The sequence below is a fragment of the Macaca fascicularis genome, chromosome 7 (assembly GCF_037993035.2).
Source record: "Macaca fascicularis isolate 582-1 chromosome 7, T2T-MFA8v1.1".
Taxonomy (NCBI): Eukaryota; Metazoa; Chordata; class Mammalia; order Primates; family Cercopithecidae; genus Macaca; species Macaca fascicularis.
Genome location: NC_088381.1, coordinates 172,148,309 through 172,164,577, shown reverse-complemented (window position 1 = coordinate 172,164,577; position 16,269 = coordinate 172,148,309). Strand labels below are relative to the sequence as shown.

General features: G+C 43.3%; 1 protein-coding gene across 1 annotated transcript in view; it reads right to left on the bottom strand.

Annotated features, from left to right (window-relative positions):
* The window catches only part of TDRD9 (tudor domain containing 9), a 123,578-nt gene that overhangs the window by 82,544 nt on the left and 24,765 nt on the right, over positions 1–16,269 (bottom strand). The window contains exons 3-6 of the mRNA XM_045397081.3: positions 12,228–12,325; positions 9,172–9,393; positions 7,591–7,713; positions 4,454–4,534 (exon numbers count right to left, since the gene is read on the bottom strand). Coding sequence (XP_045253016.1) covers positions 4,454–4,534; positions 7,591–7,713; positions 9,172–9,393; positions 12,228–12,325 — 524 coding nt within the window. The remainder of the gene's footprint in view (positions 1–4,453; positions 4,535–7,590; positions 7,714–9,171; positions 9,394–12,227; positions 12,326–16,269) is intronic.

Below are 16,269 nucleotides of genomic sequence, written 5' to 3'. Positions count from 1 at the left end.
TCTGAAAGAAAACTTCACATCAGGAGACTAATTTTAAAAAAGAATATGGCCCAGGCAAATAAAGACACTGTGGCTCACACCTATAATCCCAGCACTTTGGAGGCTGAGGTGGGAGGACACTTGAGCCCAGGAGTACAAGACCAGCCTGAGCAACAACAGGAGACCACTGCCTCTACAAAAAAAAATAGTAATAATAAATTAAAAATAAATTTAAAAAAAAAAGTAAGGCCAGGTGCCATAGCTCATGCCTATAATCTTGGACCAAGGGTTTAAAACCAGCCTGGGCAACATAGTAAGACTCCATCACTACAAAAACTTTAAAAACAGCTGGGCATGATGGTGCCCTCTTGTAGTCCCAGCTACTCAAGAGACTGAAGTGGGAGGATCACTGGAGCCAAGGAGGTCGGGGCTGCGGTGATCTATGATCACACCACTGCACTCTAGCCTGGGCAACAGAGCAAGATCCTGTTTTTAAAACAAAAATTAAAAATAAATTAAAAAGAATAAGTTACTCTATGATGTGTTCCAGAGAAATGACAGAGTAAACCAGCAAAGAAGACAGGGGATCTAGAAAACTCTAGCTCCAACTCAAGAAACTGGAGAAGTCCCAGGACAACAGTGGTGCAGTAGCAGAGGAACAACCCCAGACTGGGGCAAGATGACTGACTGCAGCTTTCAGTTTTGTCAAAAAGCAAATATGAAATGATATCCTTAATAAACTCAGCTATGAATGACAGGGGCAGTGCATACAGCACAAGATGTGCCTGGAGAAGGTGGCTGATTACGGAGGATCTCCCAGCTCAGCAGTCTCCACAATGCTATGTGGCGAGTGGGCACAGCAGTCCGGCTGGCTGCTCACCACCTACTGTACATCTCAAGTAGAGTTATCGAAATGGAAATCCTAGCCAAAAAGTAAATTTTTTTTATTTTTTGAGACAAGTTCTGGCTCTATCGCCCAGGCTGGAGTGCAGTGGCGTGATGTCAGCTCACTGCAACCTCAGCCTCCTGGGCTTCAGTGATCCTCTCACCTCAGCCGCCCAGGTAGCTAGGACTTCGTAGAGGCGAGGTTTCGCCATGTTGCCCAAAACCTGGTCTCAAACTTGTGAGCTCAAGCGATCTGCCCATCTTGGCCTCCCAAAGTGCTGGGATTACAGGCGTGAGCCACCGCACCCAGCCAAAAAGTAAACATTTCATATAAGCATTGTTGTTGCAGTTATCGAGTAAAGAAAACATCTGTATTTTCCCCTTTAGAATGAGATACAAATGGTAAAAACTGTACAGACTAAAACTCATTTTGAGAAGAGATGGTCTGAAGTTAAAAAGAATGCTCTGAGAAGCCACTTGGAGTGGAAGAGTGGCTCTTAAGGGACACACCCCAGTCACCATAAATATCTCTAAACTGGGTTTTAAGGAACGATGAGGCTAGTGAATTGCAGGACACTGAGTGCAGCCTGCAAACAAGAGGCCAAGCCTGGAATGCTAGGAGCAAGGAGGACTCAGCCTGGCGACCAGCCTCCCTCACCCACCCTCCCCTGCAGCCCTCTGCCTCTTCTCCAAACAGACAAGTCAGCAGACACCCAAGACAACTGCCTGTCTGGAGTAGGCCTGAGCTGAATCCAGTCAGCTAGAGGTGACAGCAAGGTCAGTGGCTGGAGGATGGTATAGAGGAAGCACTGAGAGGAAGCCAGGTCAGGGGAACCACAGGGACCTAAAGGTTGGCGGGAGAGGTAAGGGGAGGCCTTAAAGCCCATGTGCCCATGCCCCACACCCAGGTCCCCTTGACAACGGCACTCTCTTTAAAAGCTAATAAAGATTTTTTTAGAGTTTTTTAAAACCCTCTTACGAAACCATCTAGAATATAGTGTCTAATTTCTTGGCCCAACTACATGTACCATATAAGTTTCTATATCAAGAAAATATGCTGCTTCATATATTTGCTAATAATTCATGAACATAGTGAAACTGACAACCCATTTCTTACAACTTATAAGTGCCAAATTCCTTACCACCATGTCCATCGGTGTAGGGTTTTTTTTAACCCAATAAACACTTTAAGTCTCTTTACCACTGAAAAAATGTGTAACCAACTCATTATTCCGACTTGAGTAAAAAAGAAGTGTCTTAAATTACATTCAAGAAAGGTCTCAATGTGAATAATCTTCAATGACAGCTCGGTTAAGATTCCAAAAAGGACTGAAATAGCCAAACTCTCTCATTCATTTCATGATCACCTCAAGCAATGAGACAACTGATTGCAAGTGTCAGCTTCCATTCATTCAGCACCCACCACGTGAAAAGATGAACATTCTAAGGCAGAAGCTTCCCCACTTGGGGACATGGGAAAGAGAAAGAGAAATGTTTTCCTCAACAAATAAACACTTGAAGACAAAATGCTTTATGGTTTAGAAAGCAACTGTTTTCCAATAACAGCAAATCCCTTAGCAGCTCCATCACAGCATAACTGAATATCCCAACCATGTGGCCTTTTATCAAGCTGTTTCCCACAGACCTCTGCTTAGCACAGCTGGGTTAAGGTTGACCTATGAGTCGACTTGTTTAGATTGCACAATTATTCTAAACCCTTTGCCATTTTGGCCTAGTCCACACCTTCTTCCTTTTTGTTCAAATAAGAAGTAAATGATATTTATCATTCCCATCAACCTTCACTTAACTTACGTCTCTCAAATAGTAGTACATATTCTGTTCTCAAACTTTAATGCACTTTGGTGCTATTTCGAACCCAGGGATTGCAGATTAACTCACTTACTTTTTGTTTTGTTTTTGTTTTTGTTTTTGTTTTTGAAATGGAATCTCTCTCTGTTGCCCAGGCTGGAGTGCAGTGGCACAATCTCAGCTCACTGCAACCTCCGCCTCCCGGCTTCAAGCAATTCTCCTGCCTCAGCCTCCCGAGTAGCTGGGATTATAGGCACCCACCACCATGCCTGGCTAGTTTTTGAGACAGGGTCTCATCTGTTACCCAGGCTGGAGTAGAGTGGCACAATCACAGCTCACTGCAGCCTGGACCTCCCAGGCTCAAGCAATTCTCCATCAGCCTCCCGAGTAGCTGGGACCACAGACACACACCACTATGCCCAGCTAATTTTTGCATTTTTTGTAGAGATGGGATTTAGCCAGGCTGGTCTTGAACTCCTTGGGCTCAAACAGTCTGCCCATCTTTGCCCCCGCAAACTGCTGGGATTACAGGTGTGAGCCACTGTACCACCCAGCTTCATTCACATAACTTTAAATTAAGGTACTTAACCAAAAGCAAAGCTCAAAACCCAGCATGTCATTATAGTTAACTACTATTAGACCATTTTCTGCAGCCTGGAGAAAATATGAGAATTTAAGGCAACGTAATAACCAAAAAGTATCCATACTCTGATCATAAAAGAATTCCCTTTAGTCCGCTTCCTGGCAAGATCTGGTGTCCTACACATGATCATGAATTTTAAGAGTCATCAGTTTCAAATATTTCTATTAAAATACAGTCAGCCCAGCCACATGCAGTGGCTCACACCTGTAATCACAGCACTTTGGAAGGCCAAAGCAGGCAAATCACTTGAGGTCAGGAGTTCGAGACCAGCCTGGTGCAAAACCCCATCAATACCAAAAAATACCCAAAAAAATTAGCCTGGCCTGGTGGCAGGTGCCTGTAGTCCCAGCTACTCAGGAGGTTGAGGCACGAGAATTGCTTGAACCTGGGAGGCAGAGGTTGCAGTGAGCTGAGATCGCACCACTGCACTCCAACCTGGGCAACAGAGTGAGACTCCATCTCTAAATAAACAAACAAACAAACGAACAGCCCTAGGCTGGGCACGGTGGCTCACATCTGTAATCCAAGCACTTTAGGAGGCCGAGGCGGGTGGATCACGAGGTCAGGAGATCGAGACCATCCTGGCTAACACGGTGAAACCCCATCTCTACTAAAAATACAAAAAATTAGCCAGGTGTGGTGGCGGGTGTCTGTAGTCCCAGCTACTCGGGAGGCTGAGGCAGGAGAATGGCATGAACCTGGGAGGCGGAGCTTGCAGTGAGCCAAGATCACGCCACTGCACCAGCCTGGGCGGCACAGTGAAACTCCGTCCCAAAAAAATATATATATAGTCAGCCCTCTGTATCCAGATTCTGCATTTGCAGATTCAACCAACTAAAAATCAAAAATATTCAGAAAAAAACAAAAATATGAGTTTAAACAATAGAGTACAGCAACTATTCACATGATAGTGAGTACTGGAGATAACCTGGGGTGACTTGGGGCGTATGGGGAAACATGCGACATGCAAATACTTTACTATGCCATTTCATGGAAGGCACTTGAGGGTCCTCAGACTTCAGTATCTGTCGGGGGTCCCAGAATCCTCTATAGACACCAAGGGACTACAGAGAGAAACAAAACTCAACAATAAGTCTTACCCCTAAATAGGTCTGTTACTCACGAAATCAAATTTACCTTCACAAAACGTGAATTTGTTCTTAAGAGTTTGCGGACTACCAACAGCAGGAAATCCATTTCTTCTGTTCGTTCGTGTACCTACAAAATAAAAAAGGGGCACCCCCACATGACATCAGGCAACACACATCACTGCTGACAGAAAGGCACCCCTGGGGGAATGGGGACTAAACCAGTTGTCTCTGCTAAATGCAGTTCCTCAGGGGGCTGGTATAACTCCTGGTTAAGGGGAAGCAAAGAGCATCGGCCAACAGACCACAGACCACCCACTCAGTCACAGCCTCCAGTGTTTCTCCTTAGGCCCCCCGGGAGAAGGCAGAGTAATGTTCGGCACCCTCACCCCTGCTCATTTACTGCCAACTGTGCCCAAGGTTGCTGTGACAACCAGAAGCCTCTCCACCTACCTCAAGCACAGAGAACCACTGGGCCAGCCTCCCACGGCCCCTGCTTGCCACAACCGCTGCCAGGTCTGCAGGTACACTGTCATCTCAGCAAGCAAGCACAGGGTCAAAGACGTGCTAGTCTAACACTGACCGGGAGCCATGTGACCCCTACAGGACACATTCCACAATGTGCATAACTGCAGTTCACAAGGGTGGGCAAGGGCTGGTCCTGGAAAAGCTGGGTCAGTCACAATCAGGTAAACCAGAGCAAGGTTAGGACCCAAGGTCAGTAGTGCTGACACTCGGGGACAGCAGTCGGGGAGGCAGCACCTCAGACAGACCTCAGACAGACCTTGCAGCCCTCGCAGACAGAGACCTCAGTCAGAACCATCCCAGGATCCACAGTCCCCCAACCCCGCCCCACCCCAGAACCAGCTAGCACCCAAGGGCTAGGCAGCCTATTTTTCTAAAGAAGCCAGTTACTCTAGAACTTAGGAAATGTCAATGTACAAGGGGACAGTAAGATTCTATTCTGTGACATTTCTCGGCCGAAGTGGAGAGATAATTATTAAGTTTCAAAGAGGGAGTTCTCCTTTCCTCAGTGTAAGAGGTGAAAGGATTTAGTCTGTAAGTAATTCTAATTCTATTCCAGACCCCACTATCTTCTGAACTTCCCACTGAAGGAGATGTCTAAGAAGTAGCATAGAGAAAAGAAAAACAAAAATCAGCAGCTGAAAGGTATTTAACACCATCATAAATCTCGTGCTGTCCCTTGACTTCAGAACGCTTCCTCAGCACAAACATCCTCTCTTTTACTTGAGAAGAAAAATCAAGGCTATCATCAGCAAAGTGAGCTCTCCTCAGCTTGTGGCAGTCTCTCCTGAGTTCATACACCCATCATCTCCCCTCTGCCCGGTGGCCCACTGGCTCCAGGTTCCCTGCACCAGCCTTTCTAACACATAAACACGCACACATCAGCAGATGTGTCTCCCCAGTACTCATCTTTATAACCTCAGCCCCTTAGGAGGCACCTTTTCCATAGCAGTACTCAAACAAATGTTAATCGAATGAATGATATGCCTAAAGCTAGTTTATTCTTAAGAGCTGGAAAATTAAAAACATTATTCCATTTGAAACTGGCTGGTCATCTTCAACGTTTGTTCTTGTATTTATTTTGAAATTCAAATAATCCCAGATAATGCAAACGATACTATATGTAAACCTAAAACTTCAGGTAGCTGAATCCAGTCCATTCATTTATGAAGCAAATAATCCCTGGGGCATCTACTAGGTGCTGACACCGCACTGGACAAAGGCAGAGCAGGAAGTTGTCGGAATGGCGCGATAGTCTTCTGTGGGTTACCACTCCCCGGTAGGGCAAGCTCTTGAAGAGAAGAGCTAACTTTTGCTCAGCTATTATGGCAGAGCTTGAGAAAAGGATATAGTCAATAACACAGTATTGATTGATTCATCTGTGTCATTCAAGTATGTGTGTGCAAAGGCCACGTAGGCAGAGAAATATGTCAGACACACAGAAAATAAATTCAGGCACTAGCAGCACAGGCTCTAGAGTCAACTACCCAGGGATGAACCCAGCAACATCACTGATTACTTGTGGCCTAAGTGCTGAACTTTCTTAAACTTTAGTTTCCTTTTATGTAAAGTGGGCTCAATTATACTAAAAAGCCCAATGAAAAACTGTTACAACCTTCATAATGTCATCTTTTGGCATATTATCTATTAAATCTGAATTTGATCTCTACCTACTATAAAGATATTAAAAACTGCCATAAGTCATAAAAGAAAATTCTGAACCGTATGATATATTACCCTATTTTGTAAGAAACAGTTGATCATTTTCACCCTCTCCTACTGTCCCACGAAATGCCCTATAATAATTTAAAACCAAGTGTCTGTACATACGATCACAAACGCACTGACTCAGCTCTACCTGGAGTACATGTTGTATTATTAGTTGTCCCACGCATCAAAATAGAGTAGGGAGACACTACTCTAAACACTTGCCCAAATGGGTTTATCCTTTTGGTTGCTATTGTTGTTTTGAGACAGTCTCGCTCCATTGCCCAGGCTGAAGGGCAGTGGCGCAAACTCAGCTCACTGCAACCTCCACCTCCCAGGTTCAAGTTATTCTCCCACCTCAGCCTCTCAAGTAGCTGGGACTATAGGAGTGTGCTACCACACCCAGCTAATCTTTTTTTTATTTTTGTATTTTTAATAGAGATGGGGTTTCACCATGTTGGCCAGGCTAGTCTCGAACTCCTGACCTCAAGTGATCCATTCACCTTGGCCTCCCAGTGTATTGGGATTACAGGCATGAGCCAGTTGCCCAAATAGTTTGATTTCAGATTCTATTAAACACTCTAGCCTCATCTCACAACCTCTCACAAATCCTATTTATTTGCTGATGTGTCTAATTCCTCTAGAAATAAGCCAAGCTTCCCAAACAGAATTACTGATAAGGTTTAAAACACAAGAGTTTGAGGAAGAACCATTTCCAAAGTTCCTGGGAAAGTTGTTCAAACCCAACATTCCCCACCAAAAAACTCATGTTTAAAATATAAACAAAGTAAAAAAAAAAAAAATTCCATCCTTACTGAGAAAAGTCCAGAAAGTAAAGGGGAAGGAAAAAACAAAGAAAGCTGAGACAGGCACAAAGACAGGGTTCACAATACTCTAAGAGAGTTTTTTTAAGAGAGATAAATATGACCTTTATAAGTAGATGACATTACTTACTTCATCAATGATGATATGTGTGAATTCCATCAAACTCTTGGCACTAACTACTTTCTGAAGCAGGACTCCAGTTGTCATATAAATTAGCCTCGTGTCCTCCGTTGCTATTTTCTCTAGCCCTACCTAAAATTGGAAATGGAAAGGAAAAAAGAGGAAAAAAAAGTGATGTCCATTTTATTAATATAATGGAGGTAAGAAAGGGAATGAAAAATTATGGCATTTCAAAAGATACACAGGCTCCAAATTAAAAGTGACATTCTCAAGTCAGTTTTCTTCTTTTTGGGGGGAGAGAGGGGCAGGGGTTGGCTCATCTAATCACATTACTATAACATTTTTAGGTTAAAAAAATGTGTATCAAGACATCTTCTAGATTACAGAGATATTATTAAAAAGATAAAATTATAAGTCATAAGCATGAGAATTCTCACTGCTTTCCTATTCAACTGGAAAGAAATTACAATTTATTTTCAAGAAATTCCTTTTTTTTTTTTTGAGACAGAGTCTCACTTTGTCACCCAAGTTAAGAGTGCAATGGCGCAATCTCAGCTCACTGCAATCTCCACCTCCTGGGTTCAAGCAATTCTCATACCCCAGCCTCCTGAGTAGCTGGAATCACAGGCATGTGCCATCACGCCTGGCTAATTTCTATATTTTTAGTAAAGATGGGGTTTCACCATGTTGGCCAGGCTGGTCTCCAACTTCTGACCTCAAGTGATCCGCCCACTTCAGCCTCCCAAAGTGCTGGGATTATAGGCGTGAGCCACCGTGCCCGGCCTTATTTTCAAGAAATTCTGTTTCACTGCTTTTTTTTGTTTGTTTGTTTGTTTGTTTTTTCTTTTTTGAGACGAAGTCTCGCTCTGTCGCCCAGGCTGGAGTGCAGTGGCACGATCTCGGCTCACTGCAAGCTCCGCCTCCCGGGTTCACGCCATTCTCCTGCCTCAGCCTCCGAGTAGCTGGGACTACAGGCGCTGCCACCACGCCCGGCTAATTTTTTGTATTTTTAGTAGAGACGGGGTTTCACCGTGTTGGCCAGGATGATCTCGATCCCCTGACCTCATGATCTGCCTTCCTCGGCCTCCCAAAGTGCTGGGATTACAGGCGTGAGCCACCGCGCCCGGCCTGTTCCACTGCTTTTTAAAACTATGCCACAGTTCTCTTCTATAAGCAACTGGTTTTTTTGTTTTGTTTTGTTTTTTGAGACAGAGTCTCACTCTGCTACCCAGGCTGGAGTGCAGGGGCGCGAGCTTGGCTCACTGCAACCTCCACCTCCTGGGTTCAAGCAATTCTCCTGCCTCAGCCTCCCGAGTAGCTGGGACTACAGGCATGTGCCACCACACCCGGCTAATTTTTGTATTTTTAGTAGAGACGGAGTTTCACCACGTTGCCCAGGCTGCTCTCAAACTCCCAACCTAATGTGATCCGCCCGCCTCAGCCTCCCAAAGTGCTGGGATTACACACATGAGACACCACTAATTTTCAGCAGAAAATGGTCACATACTATCAACTTACACAGAAAAAACTTAACGAAATTAAGAAATAGATAGCTGGCTCTCTTAGTTCCTCCATCCCTCCCGGTCTCACCTGGTAGCCCACCACACCCCCCAGGGTCCAGGCACGCTCTTTACTGATCCACCTGGCGATGCTGCTTGCCCCTATCTTCCGGGGCTGGGTGACCACAATGCTGCAGTAGGCGGAGCGCTGAACGTAGTGGTCCAAGATATACTGGGGGAGCTGAGTGCTTTTACCGCTTCCTGTGGCCCCATGTATAATCACCACGGAATTACTTTCTATCAAAGACACAACCTAGAAGTTTAAAAAATTCTTTCAAAATCAGCACAAAACGTCAGTGTAAAGTATCACCTATATTAGGAAGTCTTTCAGGATTTATTTTTCTTTTTTTTTTTTTTTTTTTTTTTTTGAGACAGAGTCTCGCTCTGTCGCCCAGGCTGGAGTGCAGTGGCCGCATCTCAGCTCACTGCAAGCTCCGCCTCCCGGGTCTACGCCATTCTCCTGCCTCAGCCTCCCGAGTAGCTGGGACTACAGGCGCCCGCCACCTCACCCGGCTAGTTTTTTGTTTTTTTTTTTTTTTTTTTTTTTTTTTTTTTTTTGAGACGGAGTCTTGCTCTGCCGCCCAGGCTGGAGTGCAGTGGCCGGATCTCAGCTCACTGCAAGCTCCGCCTCCCGGGTTCACGCCATCCTCCTGCCTCAGCCTTCCAAGTAGCTGGGACTACAGGCGCCCGCCACCGCGCCCGGCTAGTTTTTTTTTTTTGTATTTTTTTAGTAGAGACGGGGTTTCACCGTGTTAGCCAGGATGGTCTCGATCTCCCGACCTCGTGATCCGCCCGTCTCGACCTCCCAAAGTGCTGGGATTACAGGCTTGAGCCACCGCGCCCGGCCGTTTTTTGTATTTTTTTAGTAGAGACAGGGTTTCACCGTATTAGCCAGGCTGTTCTCGATCTCCTGACCTTGTGATCCGCCCGTCTCGGCCTCCCAAAGTGCTGGGATTACAGGCTTGAGCCACCGCGCCCGGCCCAGGATTTATTTTTCTTTCATCTTAAAAGTTTTTGTTTGGTTTTGTTTTGAGATGAAGTCTCGCTCTATTGCCCAGCCTGGAATGCAGTGGTGCAATCTGGGGTCACTGCAACCTCTGTCTCCTGGGTTCAAACGATTCTCATGCCTCGGCCTCTCAAGTAGCTAGGACTACAGGCATGTACCACCACACCCAGCTAATTCTTGTATTTCTGGTGGAGACAGGGTTTATTTCACCATGTTGGCCAGGCTGGTCTCAAACTCCTGACCTCAAGTGATCCGCCCGCCTCAGCCTCCCAAATTGCTGGGATTACAGGTGTGAGCCACTGTGCCCAGCCCTAAAGTTATTAATTAACCATTCTAAACACAACACAAGAGAGCAAAGAGGTGACAAACACTTGCCACACCTAAATGCAACTCTACTACCTATTTAACAGTAATTGGTGGCTGGGCACGGTTGCTCACACCTGCAATCCCGCAATCCCAGCACTCTGGGAGGCTGAGGCAGGCAGATCACGAGGTCAAGAGATTGAGACCATTCTGGCCAACATGGCGAAACCTCGTCTCTACTAAAATTACAAAAATTAGATGGGTGTCGTGGTGCACACCTGTAGCCCCAGCTACTCGGGAGGCTGAAGCAGGAGAATTGCCTGAAGCCAAGAGGCAGAGGTTGCAGCGAGCCAAGATCGTGCCACTGCACTCCAGCCTGGCGACAGGGCAAGATTCTATCTCAAAACAAACAAACAAACAAACAAACAAAACCAGTAACTAGTGATAGCTGTGGAAAAACCAGGCCAGGTTAACTCCAGCTTCCTGGGTCTCAATTGCTTCTGTAAAAATGAAAATGTAAAATTAGATTTCTATGGTTCTTACCAAGTTTCTATTATTTTAACATTTTGTAATGAATCTGCACATAATTCTACTGAACATGAAAAAAAGAGCTGTTACTACATTCAAGTGATTTTAAAATGTCATCTTAAATTCTTCAGACATATTTTTATCTATTAAATATCTATTTATTTATTTTTAGACACAGGTTCTAGCTCTGTCACCCAGGCTGGAGTGAAGTGGCACAATCATGGCTCACTGCAGCTTTGACCTCCTAAGCTCAAGCCATCCTGTCGCCTCAGCATCCCAAGCCAGGACCACAGGCACGTGCCACCATATTCCGCTAATTTTGCGGGGTATGTTTTGTAGAGATGTGGTCTTGCTGTGTTGTCCCAGGCTGGTCTGGAACTCCTGGCCTCAAGTGATCCTCCCACCTCCAGACATATTTGGAAACAAATAACTTCCACTTTTCCACTTACAGATTATATGCAGCATTTTTAAAACTCCACTCAAATTCCTCCTCCAGAACTCCCCCAGAACTCCCCCACCTCCACTCTAAACTTATTTAAACTCTTATCCTTCTAACAATTGATATGGTCAAGGAATACAAATTAATTTGAATACTGGCTTCTAATTTTTAGTTGCATGATTTACTCTAAAGCAAAGTAAAAATTAAATTTGAAACATTTCTAGTTTTATCTATAACTGCTTTTTCCAAAAGTCTAGTTAATAAAGGTTCCAATACACTTACTTTTAACCATGCTTAATAACACATAAGTAATTAGGAACTTAATCATCCTACTGCTACATCTGCCTGGCATTGTTAATACAATGGTATGTTAATGATTGATTACATTAATCGACAGGTAGAGCCAACGCTGTAAAGAAAACCAATGGAAATGCTAGGGTATGTCATTTGCTTCATAAAAACATTTAGCAGTGAGTTTCTTTAAACAAGAAGTTCTCCTGGGGAAGATGAAGTGTTTACTTATAGATATTTCGTGGAAGGAAAGACTAGATAAACTAAATGTTAGGAGATGTACCCAGGTGAAGACTAAATAAATTAAAGTACAGATCAAAAGAAAAGCCATCGATATGGCTACTACACAAAATCATCTCCAGGTAGCCCTGAACACACCCTCCTCTTATCCACCACAGAGCCTTGTATACCACAGAAGTGTTCACCTGGCAACTGGTAACTTTCAAATTAGAAACCAAAAGTATTGGGCCTCAGACATGTATTCAAACAGCAAAATTATAGTATAACAAAACAATTTTACCTCTTCCTTATATCGACTTATAGGCAAATCAGGATATTTATAAGTTGTCCCTGGGATGCACGTCACATTGCTTAATTTAGCCAAAGATGGCCTTGGACCTGGATTAAGTCAAAACAAACAAATATAATGCCATTTCTTATCTGGAAAAAGATAACTCAATGTTCTATCTAATCTATATATACAGCATACACACATACACACACCATACACACACAATCAAATACAAAAATATATTTTCTACAGGTTAAAACTGCCATCAGGGCAATACCAAAGACATGGAACGAACATAGGTATTCATCAGTGGTGAACTGGATAAAGAAAACATGGTATATATATACACCATGGAATACTATGCACCCATAAAAAAGAATGAAATCATGTCCGTTGCAGCAAGCAATATGGATGCAACTGGAGGCCATCATCCTAAGCAAATTAACACAGAAACAGAAAACCAAATATCACATGTTCTCACAACTGGGAGCTAAACCTTGGGTACACATGAACATAAAGATGGGAACAACAGCCACTAAGGACTCCAAGAGGAAGAGGGAGGGAGAGGCGAGGGCTGAAAAACTTCCTATTGGGTACTATGTTCACTATCCAGGTGATGGGATCAACGGAAGCCCAAACCTCAGCATCACCCAATACACCCTTGTAACAAACCTGAACATGTACCCCCGAACCTAAAATAAAATGTTTAATTTCTTAAGAAACTCCTCTTAGTAGCCCACTATTAATCTTGTCTAAAAGCAAACTGAGAACATTCCATCCCTCCATCACAGCCATCAACATTGCAAGCTCAGCACTACCTTCTAAAATAGGCCTGTAAAACATGCACTCATTGCTGATTCAATGGTACCAAAACAGTTAAAGAGAAAACTTTCCCTTGAAATTTCAACAGAATGCATCAATTTAAGTGTGCATTCCCTGCTACTAAAATACATCAGTGGTAGCAATAAATAAATCAAACAATGTATGAAATACAGGTATGAGGAAAGGGGGCAGCTTGCCTCTGCTCAGGATGCATGATACAGAGTTCTGACAAGGCACACTCCTCTGTCCTCTTGTAAACATATGCCCTGCTCTCTGGCTGCACTGCAAATTCTAGACCTCTGGTCATCACTTGACAAACTGACAAATCATCAAAACTCACAGAAGACAAACTTTTGCTGAGAAATAAGTTTTACTTCCAAAATAAACTCTTAGCCAAGTTTAGCACCACACTCATTCCCCCGCCCACAGCTCACCTTCCCTTCCCATCAGCCCCTGGTTTCTGACCAGCATCTCCTGCTGCGTCACCCTCGGCCTTTCCTAATAAAACACACAACCAGGCTTCTCTCTTGCTTTCCTACATCTTTTCCCTACATATATTCCAATTTTCATAATTGGTCTAATAATACATAATTAAAATGTGGCTATTTTCCCACATTTGAATCAAAGTTATGTGGTCCCTGTTCTCAATTATATAAACAGGAGCCAGATCTGTCATACTTTCTCAAAGCAAAAATAGCTTCTTTGTGAGTAGCAGTGTTCTTCCTAAAACATTAGTGACCCCTAACTTGGGAAAGCTAAGTCCTGTCAATATGGCTTTTTTTTTTTTTTTTTAGACAGAGTCTTGCTCTGTTGCCCAGGCTGGAGTACAGTGGCGTGAACTCGGCTCACTGCAACCTCTGCCTCCTGGGTTCAAGCGAATCTCCTGCCTCAGCCTCCAAGTAGCTGGGATTACAGGTGCCCACCATCAAGCCCAGCTAATTTTTGTATTTTTAGTAGAGATGGGGTTTCACCATGTTGGTCAGGCTGGTCTCGAACTCCTGACCTCGGACTCCCAAATTGCTGGGAGTACAGGCGTGAGCCACCACACACACCCCACCTATGGCTTTTTAATCTTCTAATCAGCCTCACTAGTGATTGCCAAGTTCACTAACACAGGGATTTTCTTTCCATTGTCAAGTCTCACTTTACTTCCATTACTCTTCTCAGTGCTATGATAATTACTGATGCCTTCTTGTTTTCCCAGTTAGCATACCTAGGCCTTCTTGAACATAATAAAAGAAGGGGAAGAGAATCCACATGATCCTTGTGAATTGGACTGAGAGAAAGAAGCCCCTGAGCCCAGACGCAGCATGCAGACAGAGGGAGAGGCAAGTATTATAGTGAGGAACAGGGTGGGAGTAAGAAGCTGAGGAAGAGCTATTCAAAGGGGAAAGAAGGTGACAAAGATTCTTTTAGAAAGATGAAAAAGGCTGCAGCCACATTCGTTTTGCTAGAAGACTTCAAGCCCTGGCTCACATGCTGCTAAACAAGCCCTGTTACTTTGACAATATTGGCTTACATTACTTGATTACATGCATTTTGAAGGTTGCTACTTAAAGACAGAAATTTTACAGGAAAAAATTCCAGAAGTCCTAACAGTACTGTCTATATGATAGCCCCTTCTCCATGTAACGCAAAACACAAGCTGACGTTTTTAGGTCACTGGCTGAAGCAGACCCAGCACAAATCAAGTCCTGCCTCCGTGTACACTGCCAAAAGGCAGACAGGAAACCAAACAACAGAAATGTTCACAGCTGTGTGGTTTTTGCACCTTTGCATCAGCAACAGAATAAGAAGGAAAACCATGGTGGATAATTTAAGGCAAATCAACAAACTACACATGACAAAGCAAAAATCCAAAAATGGCATGAGAAATAGCTCAATCTTAAAATTGACTATTCTTATTTTCTTGCTATCTCTTTATCCTACATGATTAACAACAAAATATTTTACATGAACTGGGAAAAACTGGAAGCCATAAAAATTGCTAGTTCTCTTCACTAAGACACTCCACTATATCATCATCAACCAAATATGAAATCTAACCAAAAAGTTCAGCACTTAGAGGTTCTAAACTGTATGTAAGGAATTTTAACTGATAAGTATTATGTCAGCTCATATGGTGAACTTAAGACTTATCTTAAAATCTACACACTATATATCACAGAAAATAATTTTAATTACTGCATTACGGATTTGACCATAAAATTAAATCTTCAAAATAGATAATTATATATGACTTTTTCTGAGTATGACTAGTATTCTGAATACAAAATTAACTTGAAAGAATAATGTTTCCCTTTCAGTTATTAGACATTCCACATAGGCCATTCTCTTAAAACTAGAAGAAAAGCTAAAAGGAGGAAGCAAACAGCCACTAAATATATCACCACATTTAAAAGGAGGCAGCACTGTGGAATTTAACTACAATCTAAAGACTCTATCCCAGGTCAAATTCAAATTGTCATGTGAAAGCAACAGAACCCTTCAGGAGTCGACAATCTAGAACCAGGCTCACATTGTTAGGAAAGATTTCATTTATCAATGCAAATCAATCTCAGTTTTCAAAAAATGATTAATTTTTATGTAAAATGATTCTAATGTAATCTATAGAAATTCACTGAATGGGTATCCTTGGATTTCTATTTAGAAATAATTTTTAATATTTATAAGTGAAATAACACCTGTATCAGACCAAAATCAAAAGTGTTTTGAATCAAATTATTTTATAACTGGATATAACAAAATGTTCATGTTGAAACCTGTGGCACTGGACTAGAATTAGAGGCATCAGTGTAATCTCATGGTTTCAATAGAAATAGAAATAGCTTTGTGTCTGCGCGATACACACATGCACGATAACCTGACCTCACTTCTTCAATGCTCCAGAGGCACTTCAACACTTCAAAACATTTAGCAGACATGATGGTGACACCTTTATAGTCCCAGCTATTCACGAAGCTGAGGTTGCAGGATCACTTGAGCCTAAGAGTTCAAGGCCTGCCTGGGCAACATAGCGAGATCTCATCTCAAGGGAAAAAAAAGTGGACAGCACCCCTCTGCCTCCTGTGGCCCCCTCCTTCACCCTGTGTCCAAGGCATCACCAATTCCTGTCCGGTTTGTCCCTCAACTGGCCCTACTCCTCCACTGCCATCCCCTGTCAAAGACACCATCAAGTCTCACCTGGACTAGGACAATGCCTCCAGTTCTCCTCAGGTCCACTCTGGCC